At 42.1% G+C, this 23582-nt stretch overlaps 1 protein-coding gene across 1 annotated transcript in view; it reads left to right on the top strand.

Annotated features, from left to right (window-relative positions):
- The window catches only part of tenm2b (teneurin transmembrane protein 2b), a 704289-nt gene that overhangs the window by 619535 nt on the left and 61172 nt on the right, over window positions 1-23582 (top strand). The window contains exons 8-13 of the mRNA XM_060936361.1: window positions 6697-6902; window positions 8522-8717; window positions 14188-14289; window positions 18260-18454; window positions 21227-21427; window positions 22567-22752. Of these exons, the coding sequence (XP_060792344.1) occupies window positions 6697-6902; window positions 8522-8717; window positions 14188-14289; window positions 18260-18454; window positions 21227-21427; window positions 22567-22752 (1086 nt within the window). The remainder of the gene's footprint in view (window positions 1-6696; window positions 6903-8521; window positions 8718-14187; window positions 14290-18259; window positions 18455-21226; window positions 21428-22566; window positions 22753-23582) is intronic.

Below are 23582 nucleotides of genomic sequence, written 5' to 3' on the forward strand. Positions count from 1 at the left end.
GACAAAGTGTGGCACATGTCATGTTTGTTGCGAGTGTGATTCAATAATAATCCGAGTGTTTGCAGTAAAAATGACCTTTTAAGATCGAGTGCAGCTTATAAGTGTTGAATCTGTCTGTCAGCTTTTAATTACTCCTTTCTCTGAATGTTGTTTGACGGGAAAAGCTGTTAAAGCTTATGCTGGTTTTGTTGTTCGACGTGTCGGACTAACACGGGTTCTCCCACACACACGGCAGGCTCGCGTAGCCAGAATGATTTCATGTCGTCAAATTAATGTCATCAAAACTCCTACTGACCATCAACAAGGACTGATATTGATCACTGTATACGCATTCACACGCATACGCGTCTTCCTTTTCTCACTCAAATCTCCAGAACTGAATCCACCCACAGAGAAAGAAACACTGGTGCGAGTGTGAATGAGCGCATGGACAGGAAGAATCCATGCAGGATCAGTGTAACGTGGGCGTAATGTGGGCAGGAAGACGGCGGGTGAAATGGTTTTGAGTGTAGTTGTTTCTCTCTCTCTCGATGTTTCTCCCTCGCTCTTCCCGAAGTGTTTTCTCCTCCAGGCTTGATGGAGAGATCTTTTTCTTGGTAGACACGCTCACTAATCGTGCATGTCCATCTCAATTTTCGGAGGGCTGCGATATTTCCATGCGCTAGTTTGCATGTGGATGAAATTCCTCTCTTGTCATTGTCACTATGGTATTCTTAAGTCTCAAAGAACTGGACATACAAAATATCCATCCATCCATCCATCCATCCATCCATCCATCCATCCATTATCTATACCATTATCAGTCAGGGTCACAGGGGAAGCTGGAGCCAATCCCATCTGACGTCAGGTGAGAGGCGGGGCACACCTTGAGTAGGTCATCAATCTGTCTCAGGGCTAACACAGAGACGAACAACCGTTCACACTCACATGCACACCTGTGGGCAGTTTAGAGTTGATCTAATCCACATGTCTTTGAACTGTCGGAGGAAACCGAAGCACCCTGAGGAAACCCAGACAAGAAAAACATATACACGGTTAAGACCCGGTCCCACAATACCTATATCCATAACGATAACCACTGTATAAATAAATCAGTCCCCTGCAGTTTATGTGCTTGGTGCTCAGACCAGACCGATAACCATACCTGTAGCCCAGGCCTGGGTTTATCCGTGTTGCTGAGATTGCTTCTGGAGCCATTTTTCCAGGTCTGGACCTGATCCGATAAAACATCTGACCAGTCAGGTAATTGTTTCCGTGTGACATTGTCTGAGCACGTGCTATTTTCATCAACCCCACGCATCTTTCTACATCCTTGTTGCATCATGAAGTCACGGAATACGGATTCACGGAAAATAAAAAATGTAATCCAAAGCACGGATCTTTTATTCACGGATATGTGATGATTTTCTGTGAAATATCCATCGTAAATTAATAAAGTAAACATATAAATGTTGAAGATATTTTAATTATGAACTTCGGCATTTAATTGTTTTCGACTTCTTAATTTTTTTTTTTTATCCGTGATGCATCATCCGTATGAAATCGGGAATCAATCTGTAATATACTGACCAATCCGTAAATTATTAGCATCCGTATTAAAATCCGTAACTGCTCCGTATTTTGTATCCTTGTTTATTATATTTCCGTAATCCATGACCTATCCGTATTATATCAACCACTGGAGTGTGTACATACATGGGTTGTTTTGGAGTCCAAGCTGTACAGTACGACCCGGAATAATGTGCTACTACTTGGAAAAAACTTCCATGACTATTCCTAAGCTGCATGCATTTATTTCCCCGAGTGTCAGGACCAAGCGATATTATAGTCGGGATTATAGTTGTGGTGTTTCTGCTCCAGACTGGAACTAAATTCAGGCAGACGGACAGTCAGAGTTATAGGTATAGGTATTGAGGTATTTCACCTGACGTCACAGGGTCACGTCACGTGATGCCCCGGTGTCCGCCATTTTGAACGTCAAGCTACATACTAACGCTGCAGACAGAGAGGGAGAACCAGCTTGAAAAAAAAAACGTGTTACAGACACCTAGAATAGATTAATTTGTCAGTAAGCACTCTATAAATAACCATGGTGTTTGCTTGTTGTGCTGTGGGCTGCCACAACAGACAGGGACAGCGTGCAGGACGCTCCTTTTACCCGTTTCTAGTGATGGGAATTTCGGCTCTTTTTCGGGAACCGGCTCTTTTGGCTCTTCTTACTATAAGGAGCCGGCTCTTTCGGCTCCCAAACGGCTCCTGAGATTTTATTTTTGATTTAATTGCTGCAATTAACTAGTTAATTAATTACATTATTATTTATATTTTATCAATAAGATGTTTTCCATTTTATTTTTTAGTTTTTGTAGCCATTGTAAAGCTTTGTAAAGTATAGCAGTGTAACAATGTTCTAGCTATAGAAATAAAACTTACTTACCAATTAATAAATTATTTTCTCACAAACGTAATGCAAAACTGTGTTATATTACCGATATAAAATACACAGCTGATTTTCCCCTCCTCAGGTGCCTCACAGACTCCTCTCCCCTGCGCTCCACAGCTTTAAGCGTTACACCAATTTTCGTATTTTCGCAGCTGTGAATGACATCAACCCCCCCAACCAAAAAAAGCAGGCGTACACCATGCTACTTTTTTTCCTTTGAATGGTAATAGACAACACAAAGACGCAATCGGACAGCAACTTTTTTTGTGAAAGTCTCTCTCTCTCTCTGAGGCACCTAAGGACAAAAAACTAATTCGGCTCCCCAACTCGGCTCCCACCGAAGAGCCGGCTCCCGTCGTTCACTTCAAAGAGCCGGCTCTTTGAACCGGATCGTTCGCGACCGACACATCACTACCGGTTTCCTACTGACCCAGACAAGAGGGCCAAATGGATTGCAGCTGTGAAGAGACAGGATTGGGAGCCAACAGAGTACGCCAGACTTTGCGGTGATCATTTCATTTCAGGTTAGTTTATCAGTTAACGCAATTTTGATAAAATCTCATCTCATCTCATTATCTCTAGCCGCTTTATCCTTCTACAGGGTCGCAGGCAAGCTGGTGCCTATCCCAGCTGACTACGGGCGAAAGGCGGGGTACACCCTGGACAAGTCGCCAGGTCATCACAGGGCTGACACATAGACACAGACAACCATTCACACTCACATTCACACCTACGGTCAATTTAGAGTCACCAGTTAACCTAACCTGCATGTCTTTGGACTGTGGGGGAAACCGGAGCACCCGGAGGAAACCCATGCGGACACGGGGAGAACATGCAAACTCCACACAGAAAGGCCCTCGCCGGCCCCGGGGCTCGAACCCAGGACCTTCTTGCTGTGAGGCGACAGCGCTAACCACTACACCACCGTGCCGCCCATTTTGATAAAATATATAGCAAAAAGTAAATGGGTCAGTGTTTGTTAACCCATCTGAGCAGTGAAACAAGGCAGTGTTAATTTGTCTAGGGTTGCATGTAGCAGACATCAGACATAAAACGCAATAACAGAGGCTAGAAAGAAACGGGACACAGAAATAAATAAACAGGGCTCCATACCAAGGCTGGGTACAGTGTTTGTGATAAAAGACAGATCCAATTTAACACGAATCACAGCTTACTTTCTTGTTAAAATGTGCAAAGGTCTCCACCATCTCATACCGCCTTGCACTGTAGGACTTAAGCGTGCCGTTCAAAATGGCTGCGTCATGTGACTTGGTCACGTGGGTGAAATACCTCAATAGTTATCGGTGTTGTGGGACCGGGCCCTTACTCTGCGCAGGCAGTAACCTGAGGTCAGTACGGCCTGTGCAGCATGTACAGTATGAAGTTGTGTCATCTGAACCCATCTTGACCTTGTTTCAAGGAGAAGTGAAAAGTGAAAAAGGAAGAAGAGGAGGAAGAAGAAGAAGGGACGAAGGGACAGCCTCTAGATTTACTTGCAACTGATGGGAGCAGTTCTGCTCGGCTGAGCTCATGTCAGGAGTGTAAACCCTCAGCCTACGCGGGCCAGCCTCTTCTCCTTATGTCGACTTTCTCTGTTTCACTGTGTCTCCGAGGTCTCGGTGCATATCTCTCCATCCATGTGTGGTGTTAATGAGAAGGGCTGGAGCAGACTCCCACTGGTTTGGAGGCAGTGTGACTTTTAACAGGCCTGTCACTCAGATCTGTATGTCTGAGAGTGTGTGTGTGTGTGGTGAGGCCAGATGAGGGCTGATTAGTATAGCGATAGAGCCCCTGGTGTTTCTCTTGCACTCGTTCCTTCTCTCTCTCTCCATCCCTCCCTGTTGAAATGGAGTTCAAGGCTTCAGGCTTCATCAAACTCTGTGAACAGCATGCAGCCTGTCATATGCAGTAACACTCACTGGTCGCACACACACACATTTGTCTCTGTTGTGCATATTCATGTGGGTTTCTTCTGGGTTCTCTGGTTTCCTCCAGCCTCCCAGAAACATGCCGGTAGGTGAATCGGCTGTGCTTAGTATCTGTGGTGCTCTGTGCTGCGTCTCGTCTAGGGTGTATTCCCAGCGTTCCCGGGATAGACTCCGGATCCACTGCGGCCTCGAAGTCCTTCCTAAAGAGGAACTTAATGAATGAAGGATTATTTCCTATGAAGCACAAAAATAAACTCTCAATCAATCCAGTAAATAATGTATTACATGAATCGTTCTGATGAATAATCATCATCATCATCATCATCATCATCATATAAATATTGTAGGTTCAATATTCCGTGGCGTATTCCTTATCCAGGATGTTATATTTGTCGATACGGAGTTATTCTTAGAAGCTCGGCGTCTTTCAGCCACTCCATCTGTGAATGTTTAGCTGTCGTGCTTCCTCACATTGTTTCCTAGTTTGGCCAAGTTGAAACTGATATTTAATATTTGTGCTGGCTGTTGTTTGCTATATTTAGTGAAACACCACAATTAGTAATAGGTTTTACTCGTTGTCGTGCTCAAATGATCGAAATGCATTTTAACCCGTGTACTTGATTTGTTTTTTTAATTCTGTTTTGTGATCTGGAATAAAACCGCTCGGTTAATGAACTTACCAGAAAAGTAATTTTTAAAAATGTAGCTTTGTTTTGCTTTTCATAAGAAAGAAAAAAGGAAGATATGAAGGTACAAAGGTAAGGAAGGAAAGAAAAGGAAAGATGGCAACGAGTGAGGGATGGAAAAGAATGGGAAGACGAATTAGGGAGGAAGGGAAGGAAAGAAAAAGGGAAAGAACAGAACAGTAGATGGAAAGAACAAATGAAAAAGGAAGGAAGGCGGGGGAATGAAGGATAGAAGAAATGAAAGTACGGAATGGAGTGGTGTGGGGGTGTCTGTTTTATTTTCTTCACTTTTTCTTATCTTCCACTGTGGATCTCTGCAGCTCTGAGATCTTAAGTGAATATATAAATAAATAAATATATATATATACACACACACATACTGTGTGTGTGTGTGTGTGTGTATAGAGCTCAGTAACAGCACTGTAGTCTCTTGTGGGAGAAGGTAGAGTTGGAGTTTAATTTGATGGCTTTGGCAACCCACTCTGCAGACTCATTAGTACAGACCGCAGTCTCAGTGGAATAAAACGTGTTGATCTTCCTTCATAGGCTCTCAGCAAGTGTTTGTATATGGAGCAGAAAATTGTTTGTCTCTCTCTCTCTCTCTCTCTCTCTGCCTGCCTCTCTGTCGCTCTCTCACTGTCTCTCTCTCGCTGTTTCTCTCTCTCTGTATCTCTGTCTGTCTTTTTGTCTCTCTCTCCACCTATCTCTCTATCTCCGTCTGTCTGTCTCTCTCTCACTGTCTCTCTTTCTATCTCTCACTGTTACTCTGTCGCTCTCTCACTGTCTCTCTCTATCTCTCTCATGCTCTGTCTCTCTCTCTCGCTGTTTCTCTCTCTCTGTATCTCTGTCTGTCTTTTTGTCTCTCTCTCCACCTATCTCTCTATCTCCGTCTGTCTGTCTCTCTGTCGCTCACTGTCTCTCTCTCACTGTCTCTCTTTCTATCTCTCACTGTTACTCTGTCGCTCTCTCACTGTCTCTCTCTATCTCTCTCATGCTCTGTCTCTCTCTCTCTGTTTCTCTCTCTCTGTATCTCTGTCTGTCTTTTTGTCTCTCTCTCCACCTATCTCTCTATCTCCGTCTGTCTGTCTCTCTGTCGCTCACTGTCTCTCTCTCACTGTCTCTCTCTCACTGTCTCTCGCACTGTCTCTCTTTCTGTCTCTCACTGTCTCTCTGTCTCTCTTTCTGTCTCTGTCTCTTTTTGTCTCTCTCTCCATCTATCTCTCTATCTCTGTCTGTCTGTTTCTGTCTCTCACTGTCTCTCTGTCTCTTTCTGTCTCTGTCTCTTGTCTCTCTCTCCATCTATCTCTCTATCTCTGTCTGTCTGTCTCTCTGTCTCTCTCTGCCTGTCTCTGTCGCTCTGTCTCTCTCTCTCTCTCTGTTTCTCTCGCTCACTGTCTCTCTCTGTCTCTCACTGTCTCTCTCTCTAACTGTCTCTCTTTTCGTCTCTCTCCACCTATCTCTGTCTGTCTGTTTCTCTCTGCCTGTTGCTCTCTCTCTCTCTCTCTCTCTCTCTCTCTGTTTCTCTCTGTCACTGTCTCTGACAGGCTGGCATCTTTACTGATCTTGTTTCTCCATCCAGCTGAACCACTATCACAGATTTCTTCTCTCTCTCTCTCTCTCTCTCTCTCTCTCTCTCTCTCAGGTCCATGGCTGTTGAGGAACAGCAGTATCAACAGTGGAGAGCTGGAGGTGGGACGGCGAGTGAGTCAGGAGGTTCCACCGGGTGTCTTTTGGAGGTCTTTGCTCCACCTACGCCAGGCTCACTTCCTAAAGTTTAACATCTCCCTGGGAAAGGACGCCCTGTTCGGGGTGTACATGCGTAAAGGCCTGCCTCCATCTCATGCCCAGGTCTGCAGAACAGCCTCTCACACACACACACATATACACACACACACACGCGCCTCCTACTGTGCTCTGTAGTTGTACTCTCCCAGTGTGTGTCCTGCTTTAACCTCACTAAAGCAGACAGCGTTTTATTTTGCTCTAAATGTATTCCGATCCACAGCACACTTTCCTTTCCCCTTTGTATTCTCACGTTGATCGTTCCTTTCCCGTCCTGTGGCCTTGGCGTTATTGATTATTCCAACACGGTCGAGTGGATGACGGAACCGTTTCTGTTTACATCATTACACTACGATGGTTTGTAGAAGTTCAGTTTACAGCAAACACACGTGGATATTAATCACACAGCGCAATCACGAGCACGTCCAGCAGATCACGCTTCCCTCTCTCCTTACAGGAGTACGTCAGTGTTTTTAACCTAATCGCTATTTACCACATCTGCAGCATCTGTTCTTTTTTCTCTTTCCGTCTTTTCTTTGTTTCTTTGTTTTTCTTTTCCTTCTTTTCCCTTCCTTACTTACGTCCAGCAGATTCATCTTCTTTCTTTCTTTACCTTATTTTTTATTTCCTTCCTTCCTTCGTTCCTGTTTCATTCCTTCCTTCCTATCAGCCCTTTTTCTTTCTTTCCGCATATTTTCTTTCTTTCTTTCTTTCTTTCTTTCTTTCTTTCTTTCTTTCTTTCTTTGTGTTTTTCTTTCTTGCTTGCTTGCTTGCTTGCTTGCTTTTTTCTTTCTTGCTTGCTTTCTATTCCTTATTCTTCCATCCTCCCTTTCTTCCTTCATTTTCTTTCTTTCCTTATTAATTTATCTTTCTTTCTTTCTTTCTTTCTTTCTTTCTTTTTATTTCGCTTATTTTTCCTTCCTTTGTTTTCTTTCTTTTTCTCCTTTTCCTTATTCTTTCTTTTTCTCTTTTTTCCATTCTTTTTCCTTTTTTACTCGCTTCCTTCCATCCTTCATTTTCTTTTTCTTTCTTTCTTTCTTTCTTTCTTTCTTTCTTTCTTTCCCTCCTGTTTTATTTCTTTTCTTACTTTATTTCTTTCTTCCTTCCATTGTTACTTTTCTTTCTTGCTTGCTTGCTTGCTTTCTATTCCTTATTCCTCCTTCCTCCCTTTTTCCCTTCATTTTCTTTCTTTCCTTCTTAATTTATTTTCCTTATTTTTCCCTTTCTTTCTTTCTTTCTTTCTTTCTTTCTTTATTAATTTATTTTCCTTATTTTTCCCCTTCCTTAATTTATTTTCCTTATTTTTCCCTTTCTTTCTTTCTTTCTTTCTTTCTTTCTTAATTTATTTTCCTTATTTTCCCTTCCTTTGTTTTCCTTTTGTTTTATGCTTTACTTCTTTTCTTATTTTTATATCTTTCTTCCTACCTTGCTTCAACTGTTTTTCCCCTTTCTTTTCCTTATATCTTACTTTCTTTATTCCTTCCTTCTGTTTTCTTTTCCTCTGGATCAGGTGTTGGAGGTGGTCAGCACACACATGCTACAGGGTTGTGAATTGTAGGGTGAAAATGCTGGACTGTTCTTTTAAAACAGTATAAAATATGCAACTTTTAGTTCATTTTGTTTGTTTAATTTTAGTTCTGGTCCACTCAATCCTGCTCTCTCTCTCTCTCTCTCTCTCTCTTCAGTATGACTATATGGAGCGTTTGGATGGGAAGGAGAAGTGGAGTGTGGTGGAGTCTCCGCGGGAGAGGCGCAGTATTCAGACGGTGGTGCAGAACGAGGCTATCTTTGTGCAGTATCTGGACCCTGGCACATGGCATCTTGCTTTCTATAATGACGGCAAGGAGAAAGAGCCTGTCTCCTTCAGTACGGTGGCGCTGGGTATGTCTCTATACACACTCGCATTACCATATCACTCGTACACTTTAGCATCTCAATGGAGGATTTGGGCTAAAGGAGCAGGCTACATTCCAAGGAGTAAAACCGGAATACAAATCGAGGGTTAGCTAGGTGCTTTAGAGAGCGTCCTAGCCTGAAAGAGTAGCATGTGATCAACTGGAGCTAGAGCAGGCTTGTGAGTTGTATACTTCTTTGAGAACTCACATGGAGAGGAGGCCTTTTACTGCAAACAAAGTTTTAAAAGGAAACGCTGAGTCTCTCACTTTGCTTCGTCAGCGAGAGAAGGCCTCAGCTCTCACATTCACACTGAAGGCTTCAATGCCAACAGACTAAATGCAGACTGATGCAAAATAGGAACGTCGACCAAGTGCTTACTGCCCTGCTATTTTTAATCTGAAATGGTGAGGAAACATGGACATTTTAAAAGGATTGATAATAAAAGAGTAGGTATTAACAGAAAGCCTTTTCAGTGATTAAACACTTGCTCTTCATTGAGAAATTCCTAATTATTAGAGATGTCCCTGGTAAACTCACTCGTCATCTTGTCCCTAGTCTTTAGTCCTTGGCTAATTCACACACTCCGAGAAGAGCGCTGTCTGCCCTTTTCTGCATAAATGAACTCACAGGCACCTATGATTGGCTCGTTTTTTTTCCATTGCACCACTCAGGAGCCTCACTCATCTACAGTGAGCTGATTATGGCCTGCCTACCTCAAGCTCCTAAATATTCATCTTTTTTTAAATAATATGGTTGTATTCATTTTTACATCTTGTACACAACTACAGTCACAGTTTTTTCTCCATTCTTGAAAAAAAATATACACACACACAGTGGTGCTTGAAAGTTTGTGAACCCTTTAGAATTTTCTATATTTCTGCATAAATATGACCTAAAACATCATCAGATTTTCACACAAGTCCTAAAAGTAGATAAAGAGAACCCAGTTAAACAAATGAGACAAAAATATTATACTTAGTCATTTATTGAGGAAAATGATCCAATATTACATATCTGTTAGTGGCAAAAGTATGTGAACCTTTGCTGTCAGTATCTGGTGTGACCCCCTTGTGCAGCAATAACTGCAACTAAACGTTTGCGGTAACTGTTGATAAGTCCTGCACACCGGCTTGGAGGAATTTTAGCCCGTTCCTCCGTACAGAACAGCTTCAACTCTGGGATGTTGGTGGGTTTCCTCAAATGAACTGCTGGCTTCAGGTCCTTCCACAACATTTCGATTGGATTAAGGTCAGTACTTTGACTTGGCCATTCCAAAACATTAACTTTATTCTTTTTGAACCATTCTTTGGCAGAACGACTTGTGTGCTTAGGGTCGTTGTCTTGCTGCATGACCCACCTTCTCTTGAGATTCAGATGTCCTGACATTTTCCTTTAGAATTCGCTGTTATAATTCAGAATTCATTGTTCCATCAATGATGGCAAGCCGTCCTGGCACAGATGCAGCAAAAAAGGCCCAAACCAGGATACTACCACCACCATGTTTCACAGATGGGATAAGGTTCTTATGCTGGAATGCAGTGTTTTCCTTTCTCCAAACATAATGGTTCTCATTTAAACCACAAGTTCTATTTTGATCTCATCCGCCCACAAAACATTTTTCCAATAGCCTTCTGGCTTGTCCACGTGATCTTTAGCAAACTGCAGACAAGCAGCAATGTTCTTTTTGGAGAGCAGTGGCTTTCTCCTTGCAACCCTGCCATGCACACCATTGTTGTTCAGTGTTCTCCTGATGGTGGACTCATGAACATTAACATTAGCCAATGTGAGAGAGGCCTTCAGTTGCTTAGAAGTTACCCTGGGGTCCTTTGTGACCTCACCAACTATTACACGACTTGCTCTTGGAGTGATCTTTGTTGGTCGACCACTCCTGGGGAGGGTAACAATGGTCTTGAATTTCCTCCATTTGTACACAATCTGTCTGACTGTGGATTGGTGGAGTCCAAACTCTTTAGAGATGGTTTTGTAACCTTTTCCAGCCTGATGAGTATCCACAACACTTTTTCTGAGGTCCTCAGAAATCTCCTTTGTTCGTGCCATGATACACTTCCACAAACATGTATTGTGAAGATCAGACTTTGATAGATCCCTGTTCTTTAAATAAAACAGGGTGTCCACTCACACCTGATTGTCATCCCATTGATTGAAAACACCTGACTCTAATTTCACCTTCAAATTAACTGCTAATCCTAGAGGTTCACATACTTTTGCCACTCACAGATATGTAATATTGGATCATTTTCCTCAATAAATAAATAAATAAATGACCAAGTATAATATTTTTGTCTCCTTTGTTTAACTGGATTCTCTTTATCTACTTTTAGGACTTGTGTGAAAATCTGATGCTATTTTAGGTCATAGTTACGCAGAAATATAGAAAATTCTAAAGGGTTCACAAACTTTCAAGCACCACTGTGTGTATAAAACCTGTCTGAAATTATTATCTTTACAGACAGTAAGAAATATCTTTTCCCACATTTCTTGGTTCTGTTCCATCTGGAACTAAAATTCAGAGTGTCTTTCTTTTGTCTTTTATTTACGTTCACACTTGAAGTCAGTTTATACTTTTCTACTTTAACACAAGTGCAGAATCTGAAGCTGCTACAAGAAGATTTATTTAGATTGCACTAAATAATTGTACAACCCTGATTCCAAAAAAGTTGGGACAAAGTACAAATTGTAAATAAAAACGGAATGCAATGATGTGGAAGTTTCAAAATTCCATATTTTATTCAGAATAGAACACAGATGACATATCAAATGTTTAAACTGAGAAAATGTATCATTTAAAGAGAAAATTAGGTGATTTTAAATTTCATGACAACAACACATCTCAAAAAAGTTGGGACAAGGCCATGTTTACCACTGTGAGACATCCCCTTTTCTCTTTACAACAGTCTGTAAACGTCTGGGGACTGAGGAGACAAGTTGTTCAAGTTTAGGGATAGGAATGTTAACCCATTCTTGTCTAATGTAAGATTCTAGTTGCTCAACTGTCTTAGGTCTTTTTTGTCGTATCTTCCGTTTTATGATGCGCCAAATGTTTTCTATGGGTGAAAGATCTGGACTGCAGGCTGACCAGTTCAGTACCCGGACCCTTCTTCTACGCAGCCATGATGCTGTAATTGATGCAGTATGTGGTTTGGCATTGTCATGTTGGAAAATGCAAGGTCTTCCCTGAAAGAGACGTCGTCTGGATGGGAGCATATGTTGCTCTAGAACCTGGATATACCTTTCAGCATTGATGGTGTCTTTCCAGATGTGTAAGCTGCCCATGCCACACACACTAATGCAACCCCATACCATCAGAGATGCAGGCTTCTGAACTGAGCGCTGATAACAACTTGGGTCGTCCTCCTCTTTAGTCCGAATGACACGGCGTCCCTGATTTCCATAAAGAACTTCAAATTTTGATTCGTCTGACCATAGAACAGTTTTCCACTTTGCCACAGTCCATTTTAAATGAGCCTTGGCCCAGAGAAGACGTCTGCGCTTCTGGATCATGTTTAGATACGGCTTCTTCTTTGTACTATAGAGTTTTAGCTGGCGACGGCGGATGGCACGGTGAATTGTGTTCACAGATAATGTTCTCTGGAAATATTCCTGAGCCCATTTTGTGATTTCCAATACAGAAGCATGCCTGTATGTGATGCAGTGCCGTCTAAGGGCCCGAAGATCACGGGCACCCAGTATGGTTTTCCGGCCTTGACCCTTACGCACAGAGATTCTTCCAGATTCTCTGAATCTTTTGATGATATTATGCACTGTAGATGATGATATGTTCAAACTCTTTGCAATTTTACACTGTCGAACTCCTTTCTGATATTGCTCCACTATTTGTCGGCGCAGAATTAGGGGGATTGGTGATCCTCTTCCCATCTTTACTTCTGAGAGCCGCTGTCACTCCAAGATGCTCTTTTTATACCCAGTCATGTTAATGACCTATTGCCAGTTGACCTAATGAGTTGCAATTTGGTCCTCCAGCTGTTCCTTTTTTGTACCTTTAACTTTTCCAGCCTCTTATTGCCCCTGTCCCAACTTTTCTGAGATGTGTTGCTGTCATGAAATTTCAAATGAGCCAATATTTGGCGTGAAATTTCAAAATGTCTCACTTTCGACATCTGATATGTTGTCTATGTTCTATTGTGAATACAATATCAGTTTTTGAGATTTGTAAATTATTGCATTCCGTTTTTATTTACAATTTGTACTTTGTCCCAACTTTTTTGGAATCGGGGTTGTACTTTTACTTGAGCAAATTATTTCAGAGTCAGTGGTGTAATAGTGAGAAGTCTAATATTTATGGTGGATATACAGTACTATGTAAAAGTCTTAGGCACATGTAAAGAAATGCTGTAGATCAAAAATAGCTTCAAAAATAACGAAATGAAATGTTTCAACATTAAAAAATACTGTCCGCAGTAGGCCATAATAAATGAAGCAAAGTCAATATTTGGTGTGAGACGACCCTTTGCTTAAAAAAATAAAATAATAGTCTCAGGTCCAGTGAGTGCAGTTTGATAAGGAAATGAGCTGTAGGTTTTACTGAGCATCTTCCAGAACCAGCCCCAGTTCTTCTGGACTTCTCGCTTCTTAATTTTGCACCAAAACCCAGTAGCTTTCATTATGTTTTCTTTTTTAATCTGAAAAGCGCTCTCTTATGGAATATGCTGCTCAGATACAAACGTTTATTTTCTCTGTAACATTTAATTTTGTGCTGGAAAGCAAACATTTGGACTCTAAAATGTTTTTGTACTGACTCAATAATGTAGAAGTCATAAAATAGAAATTTTTAACAAGGCTTGTATTTAAAAAAAAAAAATAGGGTGCCTGAGACTTTTGCACAGTACTGTATGTATGACTTGAAATATACAGTTTTTTGTGGGTTTTTTTTTTTTTTTTGGTGCGTGTGTGTGTAATTGAAATTGAATTACAATTGCATCTTGTAACTCCACTCAATGCCAAATGATGATGAGAATTGTGCTGCTGATGAGTAAGTAGTAGCTCTGGTGGACTGATTCATGATGTAAAGAGGAACTGAAAAATAGTACAGAGTAACAGATGGGTCTAAGATCAGTGATGTATGTCTGCTATAGATATTGGCATCACTGGCATACGCCATAATGTAAATATTGATCGTCAGTCCTCGACCAATATACTCTTTACGCATGAAACCTTTTCCAAGGCAACATTGTGTTAGACAGCTTGAATAATAGTATGGATATTATTATCCTGATGGCTATTAATCCAAGACCACCACCTCCTGTCTGTTCTGCTTTCAAAGATTTATGTTGAGACTTTATGGCTTATTAGAGTAATAAAATTCCTCTTGTTTCAAGTACAGCCAGGAAAATTTAAACATCAGGGCCTTGCCCACTTCCTCACCATCATTAATCACCATGCGTCATTAACACACTTCTGTTCCAACATCACCCAGATTCTGTGCAAGAGTGTCCGCAGAACTGCCATGGCAACGGAGAGTGCACATCAGGAGTGTGTCACTGCTTCCCTGGTTTCCATGGCATGGATTGCTCCAAAGGTACTACTCAAAGAGCATCTGCTTGTTTTATTACTCACTTGTTGACTTACGTTTGAACTGTCGACTATGCCGAATTGACGTTGTATATTAATAATAATATATACTGGATATAATTATGAAAAAATAGGTGCATGAGCACTGAAATTATTTTAAACTTTAGCTTGGATTAGTATACGACATCAGCACAAGTAATGATCAAGTACCGTTGCCAGCTTAGCGATTTGGTCACTAGTTTTGATGAATTTTTAGACTCCATTTAGCAAGAGAGAGCTTAACGACAAATCTAAGAGACAAATCGGACAAGAAATATTGTCTCTCGCTGACTAAAAACACACAAAATATTATAAACACCAGAGATAAAATAATTAGTTTGAGAATCGCTGCGAGGAGAAGCTGCCAACATGCGCCACATTCCTTCAACCATTATTTTGACATTACGGCATTTATTTTAATCTGAATTTCTCAAATTAAGATCACTTTCTTTAAAGTAATTAAAGCTCGGCATTCCATCGTTAATGTGTATATTTCCTCATAACCACAACTCATTACCACTGCTTTCATTTTTCTGCTTCTTGATAGAAATGATAGTATTTTTTGATTGTGACGAATCAGTGAATAATTATTAAATTAGTCCATGGCATCATCTGTAAGTTTCTCGTGACTTTTTAAGGATTAGCTACTTTCCGCTGAAAGAGATAGCAACACTATTAGCATGACTACGCTAGTCAGAGAGTGTTTTGCTAGTCAGCTAGTATGATGCTGGTGCTATATAAAATCATTCTGTTCGAAGACATTGTTCGGTTAACAGTGTAACACGACACAATTTCTTTCTTATCCTGATTATAGTCACACACCCAGGGCATGTTTGGTATCTGAAATTAGCGCTTCATGTTGCTAACAAGTAAAGTTAGCTTACAATTGATCATCATGCTCACTGCATGGCAAGATTATAAACCCCCCGGCCTCAGACTGCCTCAAGTTGTCTGTTACGTTTATTTTTACAGTATTTTAGCACATTACAGACTCAGGCCATGTACACACATAGCCGGGTATTTTTAAAACCGAACATTCCCCCCCCCCCGTTTATAAAAATGTTTTATCCACACCACCTCGTCTTCGAAAAAAATCCCTTCCACACATAACCGAACATCTGCGTTTTCAATCACATTCATAAGCATTCCAAACCTGTAGATGGCATTATTTCCCCAAATCCTACCCCCTAATCACATCAGCATAGCACCTGCACAATAATTAATGCTTTCAAGGCACTACTCCGATCCATTACTCTTTGTCCATGCTTAATCTGGCTTCTGCAGTAAACAAAGGTTGCACGTTTGACGTCAGGGCAGATTTGTTGTCATTTTTTTGGCGCAGATTGTGACATTCTAAAACGCAAAACTCCGGTTATCTCTGTCTACACGAAAAGGCATACACGGAGTTTTCAAAAATCTTCACTTTGCCCGGAGTTTTTTTAAATATTCGTTTTTGATGTGTTTTCATGTGGATGACAGGCCAAAACGTAGAAAAATATCTTCGATTTAGCAGATACCCGGCTACGTGTGGACGGGGTCTTAGAGAAGTGATTCGTAGTCTAAATTTATCCAGGCAGCATGCTAGCAAAAACATCAAAACATGCTAGCACAAATGCTAAAAACCTTGCTTGGACACTACCGTTCAAAAGTTTGGGGTCACCCAGACAATTTTGTGTTTCCCATGAAAAGTCACACTTTTATTTACCACCATAAGTTGTAAAACGAATAGAAAATATAGTCGAGACATTTTTCTGGCCATTTTGAGCATTTAATCGACCCCACAAATGTGATGCTCCAGAAACTCAATCTGCTCAAAGGAAGGTCAGTTTTATAGCTTCTCTAAAGAGCTCAACTGTTTTCAGCTGTGCTAACATGATTGTACAAGGGTTTTCTAATCATCCATTAGCCTTCTGAGGCAATGAGCAAACACATTGTACCATTAGAACACTGGAGTGAGAGTTGCTGGAAATGGGCCTCTATACACCTATGGAGATATTGCACCAAAAACCAGACATTTGCAGCTAGAATAGTCATTTAGCACATTAGCAATGTATAGAGTGGATTTCTGATTAGTTTAAAGTGATCTTCATTGAAAAGAACAGTGCTTTTCTTTCAAAAATAAGGACATTTCAAAGTGACCCCAAACTTTTGAACGGTAGTGTACATTGAGTTGAGTTGGAACAGCAACAAAAACAGTACCTTGAGGGGTTTTAATGCTCACTTTAATGAATGTTTAGTGAAGAAATAAGTCTGTAGATTTAGTTTGAAAACAGCCAGTGACTCAGCAAAACTTGCTTATGTGGGTTGTGACACTGGGATTTACTGGTGTTTATGTATACGTAATGAATAAAATAGCATAGCTGACAACCGAAATAATAGCAGCCATTTTGATGACAAAACCATATTCACACCACAGAAACAGGGAGTCGTTTATGCTCATATACTCTTTTCCAGGTTTATTTGTTGTTGTTGTTGTTGTTGTTGGGGTTTTTTGGGGGTAAACACGCTTATTTTATTGTTTAACTGATTATGTATTGGTATTACTGAGTCAAATAACGTCTGTTGTGATTTAGATATATGTGCTAGATGCTAAACTCCTACTTGTAAGCCTTATAGCCCTGCTAATAAAAAATTTTTTTAATGCTAATCAGGGCTAATCTTAAAGTCTTTACTGATCAATGGCTTTTGGGTGAGTTGGAAAATTCTTTAAATTTCATTTTTGTAGAAATACTTTTAGCTTTAGAGAAAAAACAACAACTTTTGATAATGTTGGGGCGGCACGGTGGTGTAGTGGTTAGCGCTGTCGCCTTACAGCAAGAAGGTCCAGGTTCGAGCCCCGTGACCGGCGAGGGCCTTTCTGTATGGAGTTTGCATGTTCTCCCCATGTCCGTGTGGGTTTCCTCCGGGTGCTCCGGTTTCCCCCACAGTCCAAAGACATGCAGGTTAGGTTAACTGGTGACTCTAAATTGACCGTAGGTGTGAATGTGAGTGTGAATGGTTGTCTGTGTCTATGTGTCAGCCCTGTGATGACCTGGCGACTTGTCCAGGGTGTACCCCGCCTTTCGCCCGTAGTCAGCTGGGATAGGCTCCAGCTTGCCTGCGACCCTGTAGAAGGATAAAGCGGCTAGAGATAATGAGATGAGACAACAACTTTTGATAATGTTGGGGTGGCACGGTGGTGTAGCGGTTAGCGCTGTCGCCTTACAGCAAAAAGGTTCCGGGTTCAAGCCTAGTGGCCGGCGAGGGCCTTTCTGTGCGGAGTTTGCATGTTCTCCCCGTGTCTGCGTGGGTTTCCTCCGGGTGCTCCGGTTTCCCCCACAGTCCAAAGACATGCAGGTTAGGTTAACTGGTGACTCTAAATTGACCGTAGGTGTGAATGTGAGTGTGAATGGTTGTGTGTCTCTATGTGTCAGCCCTGTGATGATCTGGCGACTTGTCCAGGGTGTACCCCGCCTTTCGCCCGTAGCCAGCTGGGATAGGCTCCAGCTTGCCTGCGACCCTGTAGAACAGGATAAAGCGGCTAGAGATAATGGATGGATGGAACAACAATCTCTCAAAAGAGAGAGAGAGAGAGACTGCAGCCTTGTATCCTTTATCTATGAGACTCCACTACTGCAGATATTACTCTTTCTCGTTGTTTTAATAATATATGAGTGTATGAGTTATATATTCCTGTGTGGGGTGTGTTTATTGTAGCAGACACACAGTCTCTTCCTAATTCTGCCCCAGTGCTTCTGTATCGTCTCCTTATCCGCGCTCATAAACACTGATATTACCATATGAATAATGAATAACTACCCACCACCAGGTGTTTGTTTAACCGAGGTCTGTTCATGACCATGGTGTAACTCTTGAAATCTTTGATTCCATGTTTCTTCACAGTCTGCTTTAATTAAGCTGTTTCTTCTCTGCCTCGCTCTGTGCTGTGTATCCTGCAGCGGCGTGTCCTGTGCTGTGCAGCGGTAACGGCCAGTACAGTAAGGGAGTGTGCGTGTGCTACAGCGGCTGGAAGGGGCTGGAGTGCGACGTCCCGGCGGCACAATGCATCGACCCTGAGTGCAGCGGCCACGGTACCTGCAGCCATGGCGTCTGCACCTGCACAGCCGGATACCGCGGCGAGAACTGCGAGGAAGGTGAGAGCCTGCACAGGTTTATTCCCTGTAATTAACATCTGTACTGTACTGTCACACCAAGACAGGAACAGCTGTCATTTTCCTTTTGACGTCTCCTTTCTTCCACCTCTTCTTCCTCTGTTCTTTTCCTCTTCTCTTTCTTCTCAACTTCTTTTCCTCATCTCCTGCCCCGCTCTCCTTCGTTCCACTCACTTCCTGTTTCTTCTCTCCTCTTTCCCCATCTCTTCACTCTCTTCTACATTTCTCTTCTCTCCTCCTTCATGCGCCATTTCCCATCTTCCTCTCCTTTTTCTCTTCCTCCTGTTTTCTCCTCTTTCCGCATCCCTTTGCTCGTTCTATTCACACCCTTTCTTTTCTCCTTTATCTTCTCTTTCCTACTTCCTCTTTCTCCGCTCTTCTCCACTGACTTCCTCTTTCTCTCTTCTCTATTTTCCCTTCTTCCTCTTTCCTCTTTTTCTTCTCTCTCTTCCTATTCCTCTTCCTCTTCCTTTCTCCTCACTTCCTTTTGCTCGTCCTCTTCCTCTTTTTCCATTCAATTCCTTTCTCCTCTCTTCTTTTCCTTTTCTCCATTTCTTCTCCTGTGTCCTCAAATGTACGCCTCGCTGAAAGAGCAGGTATAAAGTCAAAAGTCGACCATTTCCTGGTAATTGCTTCATACTTTAGCTGATTAGCACCTTTTTTCTATCACATATTGTTTTTGTCCATGGACCGTTAGCAAAAGTTCTTGAAATAAATAACGAACAAAATTTATTTTAGCTCTTAATTCAATCCTGATAGCATTCTACTTATTATTTTTCACCTTTTTGTCACTTTCTAGCTAGCTAGTTTTGTTTCTATAACAACATGCAGACATTTAAATGCGGTTCGACACTACCGTTCAAAAGTTTGGGGTCACCCAGACAATTTTGTGTTTTCCATGAAAAGTCACACTTTTTTATTTCCCACCATAAGTTGTAAAATGAATAGAAAATATAGTCGAGACATTTTTCTGGCCATTTTGAGCATTTAATCGACCCCACAAATGTGATGCTCCAGTTTACATTAGACCGTATCTGTCTCGTTTTCTTTGCGGATGCACTGTCCGTTCACATTAAAACGCCGGGAAACGGGAATCCGCCAGGGCCCACGTATTCAATCCAGTTCGTGTCTGGTCCGGTGCTGTGTAAACATTGAGGATACGCGGATACGCTGTGCTGAGCTCTAGCTGGCGTCGTCATTGGACAACGTCACTGTGACATCCACCTTCCTGATTCGCTGGCGTTGGTCATGTGACGCGACTGCTGAAAAACGGCGCGGACTTCCGCCTTGTATCACCTTTCATTAAAGAGTATGAAAATACTGCAAATACTGATGCAAATACTGCCCATTGTGTAGTTATGATTGTCTTTAGGCTTGCCATCCTTCCACTTGCAAGTGGTGAGTGACTTGCGCATGCCCGATATGCACTGGGATCACACACACAGCGGCTCAGTCCCGAATCACTGCTCGTGCGCTTCACTCGCGCGCTCTGTGAGCTGCGCAGGGCCGGAGTGCGCACCCTCCAGAGGGCACTCGCTGTTCAGGGCGGAGTGATTTGGAGCGCAGCCGCTGAGGAGGAAGCGCTGAGCCGCACTGACACATTTCAACTTGTGTGGCGTCTAATTAGTCATGTGATTAGCGTATCCGTGTATTGGCGTTGCTGTGTGCACGCGAATCGTTTTTAAAAACGTTAATCTGATGATCCGCTGATACGGTCTAATGTAAACCCCAGCAATCTGCTCAAAGGAAGGTCAGTTTTATAGCTTCTCTAAAGAGCTCAACTGTTTTCAGCTGTGCTAACATGATTGTACAAGGGTTTTCTAATCATCCATTAGCCTTCTGAGGCAATGAGCAAACACATTGTACCATTAGAACACTGGAGTGAGAGTTGCTGGAAATGGGCCTCTATACACCTATGGAGATATTGCACCAAAAACCAGCTAGAATAGTCATTTACCACATTAGCAATGTATAGAGTGGATTTCTGATTAGTTTAAAGTGATCTTCATTGAAAAGAACAGTGCTTTTCTTTCAAAAATAAGGACATTTCAAAGTGACCCCAAACTTTTGAACGGTAGTGTGTGTAGAGTTACTTCCTTTCACGCAACTACAGAATGTTGGTTTGTGTCATGTTGGACGTCAGCTGTAATTTTTGCGTTGTGTTCAGTGCAAAGCGCTGAAGTGTTTCACAGACGACAGGGCGATCATCAGGAAGCCTTGGTTAATGCCACTTTAACAGCCTCAGCTTGGTGCGTGTTGCTGTTTTTATGTTTCAGAGGAATTTTACAGCTACACACTCACAGTATCTGCATTCACAGTTATCACACATTATAACCACAAAAAAACCCTCCTTTTCTGGTGAGATTCTGTATGAATTTCCGTATCTGTGTTGTATTAATAGCTCCACCAGCGGGGTGCATACATCATAAGCAGTACGAAGGGGATTAAATTGGCTTTATTGATCAGGCTTTTAAAAGAATTGGCCTGAAACACTCTCGCTTACTGCACTGCTCATATACCGTAAGATCTCACGCTTTTCTGGCACTGGAAAGATCCCCAAAGCCACTTTGAAAACCCACGTGAAAATAAGTTCCGTATTAAAAAAAAAGGAGGAAAAGTTTTACGGAACGTGTGCATGTACAGAGGGCAAGCTGGAAAATGAAAATCTTCATGACAGCTTGTCACACATACTGGCCTTCAGTGCTTTTCCAATCACCTCACTATGACTAATTCCCCCTTCTTTCCTGCTTTTAGTGGATTGTCTGGATCCGATGTGTTCTGGTCACGGGACCTGCATATCAGGTCAGTGTCTGTGTAAGCCAGGATGGGCGGGGCCGCTGTGTGAAATTCCCAAATCTCAGTGTCCTGAGCAGTGCCACGGTCATGGCGTGTACAGCGCAGATACGGGTCTCTGCACCTGCGAGCCCAACTGGATGGGCCCCGATTGCTCCACAGGTCAGTGCTCACTTCTGCTTCATGTATCTTTCACTTTCATTCATCCTTTAATCCTTTTCCCTTCCCTTCCCTTCCCTTCCCTTCCCTTCCTCATTGCCGTCCTTCTTCATGTCTTCATTTCCTCGTCTGTTCTCTTTTGAACCTTCTTATTTCCCTTTCTTATTTTTCTTGCCTCTTCTTTTCTTCTTCTGTCTTTTGCTCTCATCACTTTTTTACTTTCGCCCGTTTTTCTTTTGTTTCTCTTCTCTCGCCTTTTCCTCCTTCTTCTTTTCACATCTCCTCTTTTTCATCCTTTTTCCATCTCCTGCCATTTTCTCTTTATTCTTGTCTTGGTCTGCTTTTCGTCATCCCTTGCGTCTTCCTCGTTCTCCTTTCTTGCTGTTTCACCTTCTTCTCTTCTCTTCTCTTCTCTTCTCTTCTCTTCTCTTCTCTTCTCTTCCCCTTCCGTCCTCATCTTTTCCTCTTCTCCTCCTGTTTTCTCTTTCATGTCCTCTTCCTGTCGTTTATTTTTCTTCCCCTTTATCGTTTTTTCTGCGTCCCTTCTTTTCTGCATCCTTCCTCATTGTCTTGTACGTCTTCTCTCATATTTTCTTCCTCTTTCTACTTTCTCTTTTCATCTCGTTTCCATCTCCTTTCACATTCTCTTCTCTGCTCCTCTCTTCTTTTTTTCCTTCTCTTCCTTTCCCGTTCCTCTCTTTCTTGCACTCCACCTCTTCTCTTACAACCCCAATTACAAGACAGTTGGGACGCTGTGTAAAACATAAATAAAAACAGAATGCAGTGATTTGGAAATCATTTTTGATCCATATTCAGTTGATTACAATACAAAGACAAGGTGTTCAAGGTTCAAACTTTTTTTTTTTTAATAAATATACACTCGTTCTGAATTCGGAGCCTGCAATACGTTCCAAAGAAGTTGGGACGGTCATGTTTACCACTGTGTTACATCACCTTTTCTTTGAATAACACTTTGAATAACACTGGGACCTCGACACTTTCTTCTCACTGCTCCTCTCATCCCTTGCCCCGTCTGTTCTCCATCTATCGCTCTTTCCTCATTTCTTCTGAGATTTACTTTTTTGTCACTCCTTGATCTTCTCTCTGTCTCTCCATCTCTCTCTTGCTGTGTGTGTGTGCAGAGGTGTGTTCTGCAGACTGCGGGAGCCACGGTGTGTGTGTGGGTGGTGTGTGTCACTGTGAAGAGGGCTGGGCAGGTGTTGGATGTGATCAGAGGCTCTGTAACCCGCTGTGTGTGAAACATGGCACCTGTAGAGATGGCAAGTGCCAGTGTGAGCAGGGCTGGAATGGCGAGCATTGCACCATCGGTAAATACGCACACACACCACACAGGCACCAGCTGTACGCACACTGAGAGTATCACAGAATCACGAATGGCAGTCACATAATGTAGGCAGCTGTTACGTGATTTATCAAACTACAGTTTACACATCACTCGCAGGATTAATGTTACCACTCACATCTGTAATGCTGCCAGATGCCACAGGTTGATATAAATGTGCAACACGGATATGACATAACACACGGATGTGTAATATTTACTACCAGACTACAAGCCTTTCTCTTTTTCATTTTTAAAGGGAATGGCCAAGCAACTGAAATCATTTTTTGTGTGTTGTTGGTTAAATGAGTTGTTTATTAGTGCACTTTTGTGATACAGTCTTAAAAACTTTGCAGCACTTGTTTTCCTTTTGTTTAGGTTTTGTTCCTCTGGCTGTTGATTAAGGTTTAGAGCATGTTGTACTGAACAGATGAGAGTAACTCGTTATCAGGGCCATGTCTTGCTGTATAATATGACCGTCACCTAAGGACCCAGGCACCCAGAGGCCACGCCCAGAAACCAAGCTTCCTCCACTGGGACTGACAGAGATCAGACGCCTCCTTAATTGCCACTGACAGTCACAAAGGCCACACCTCCATCATTGGGACTGATAGACAAAGGCTACACCTCATTCAATGAAACTGACTGGTACAAAGGCCACGCCTCTTTCACCGAAACTGACAGATATAGAGGCCAAGCCTCCATCACTGAAACTGATAGATATAGAAGCCATGCCTCCTTTACTGAAACTGACAGATATAGAAGCCACGCCTCCATCACTGAAACTGACAGATATAGAAGCCACGCCTCCTTTAC

This window comes from Neoarius graeffei, chromosome 12 (assembly GCF_027579695.1).
Source record: "Neoarius graeffei isolate fNeoGra1 chromosome 12, fNeoGra1.pri, whole genome shotgun sequence".
Lineage (NCBI taxonomy): Eukaryota > Metazoa > Chordata > Actinopteri > Siluriformes > Ariidae > Neoarius > Neoarius graeffei.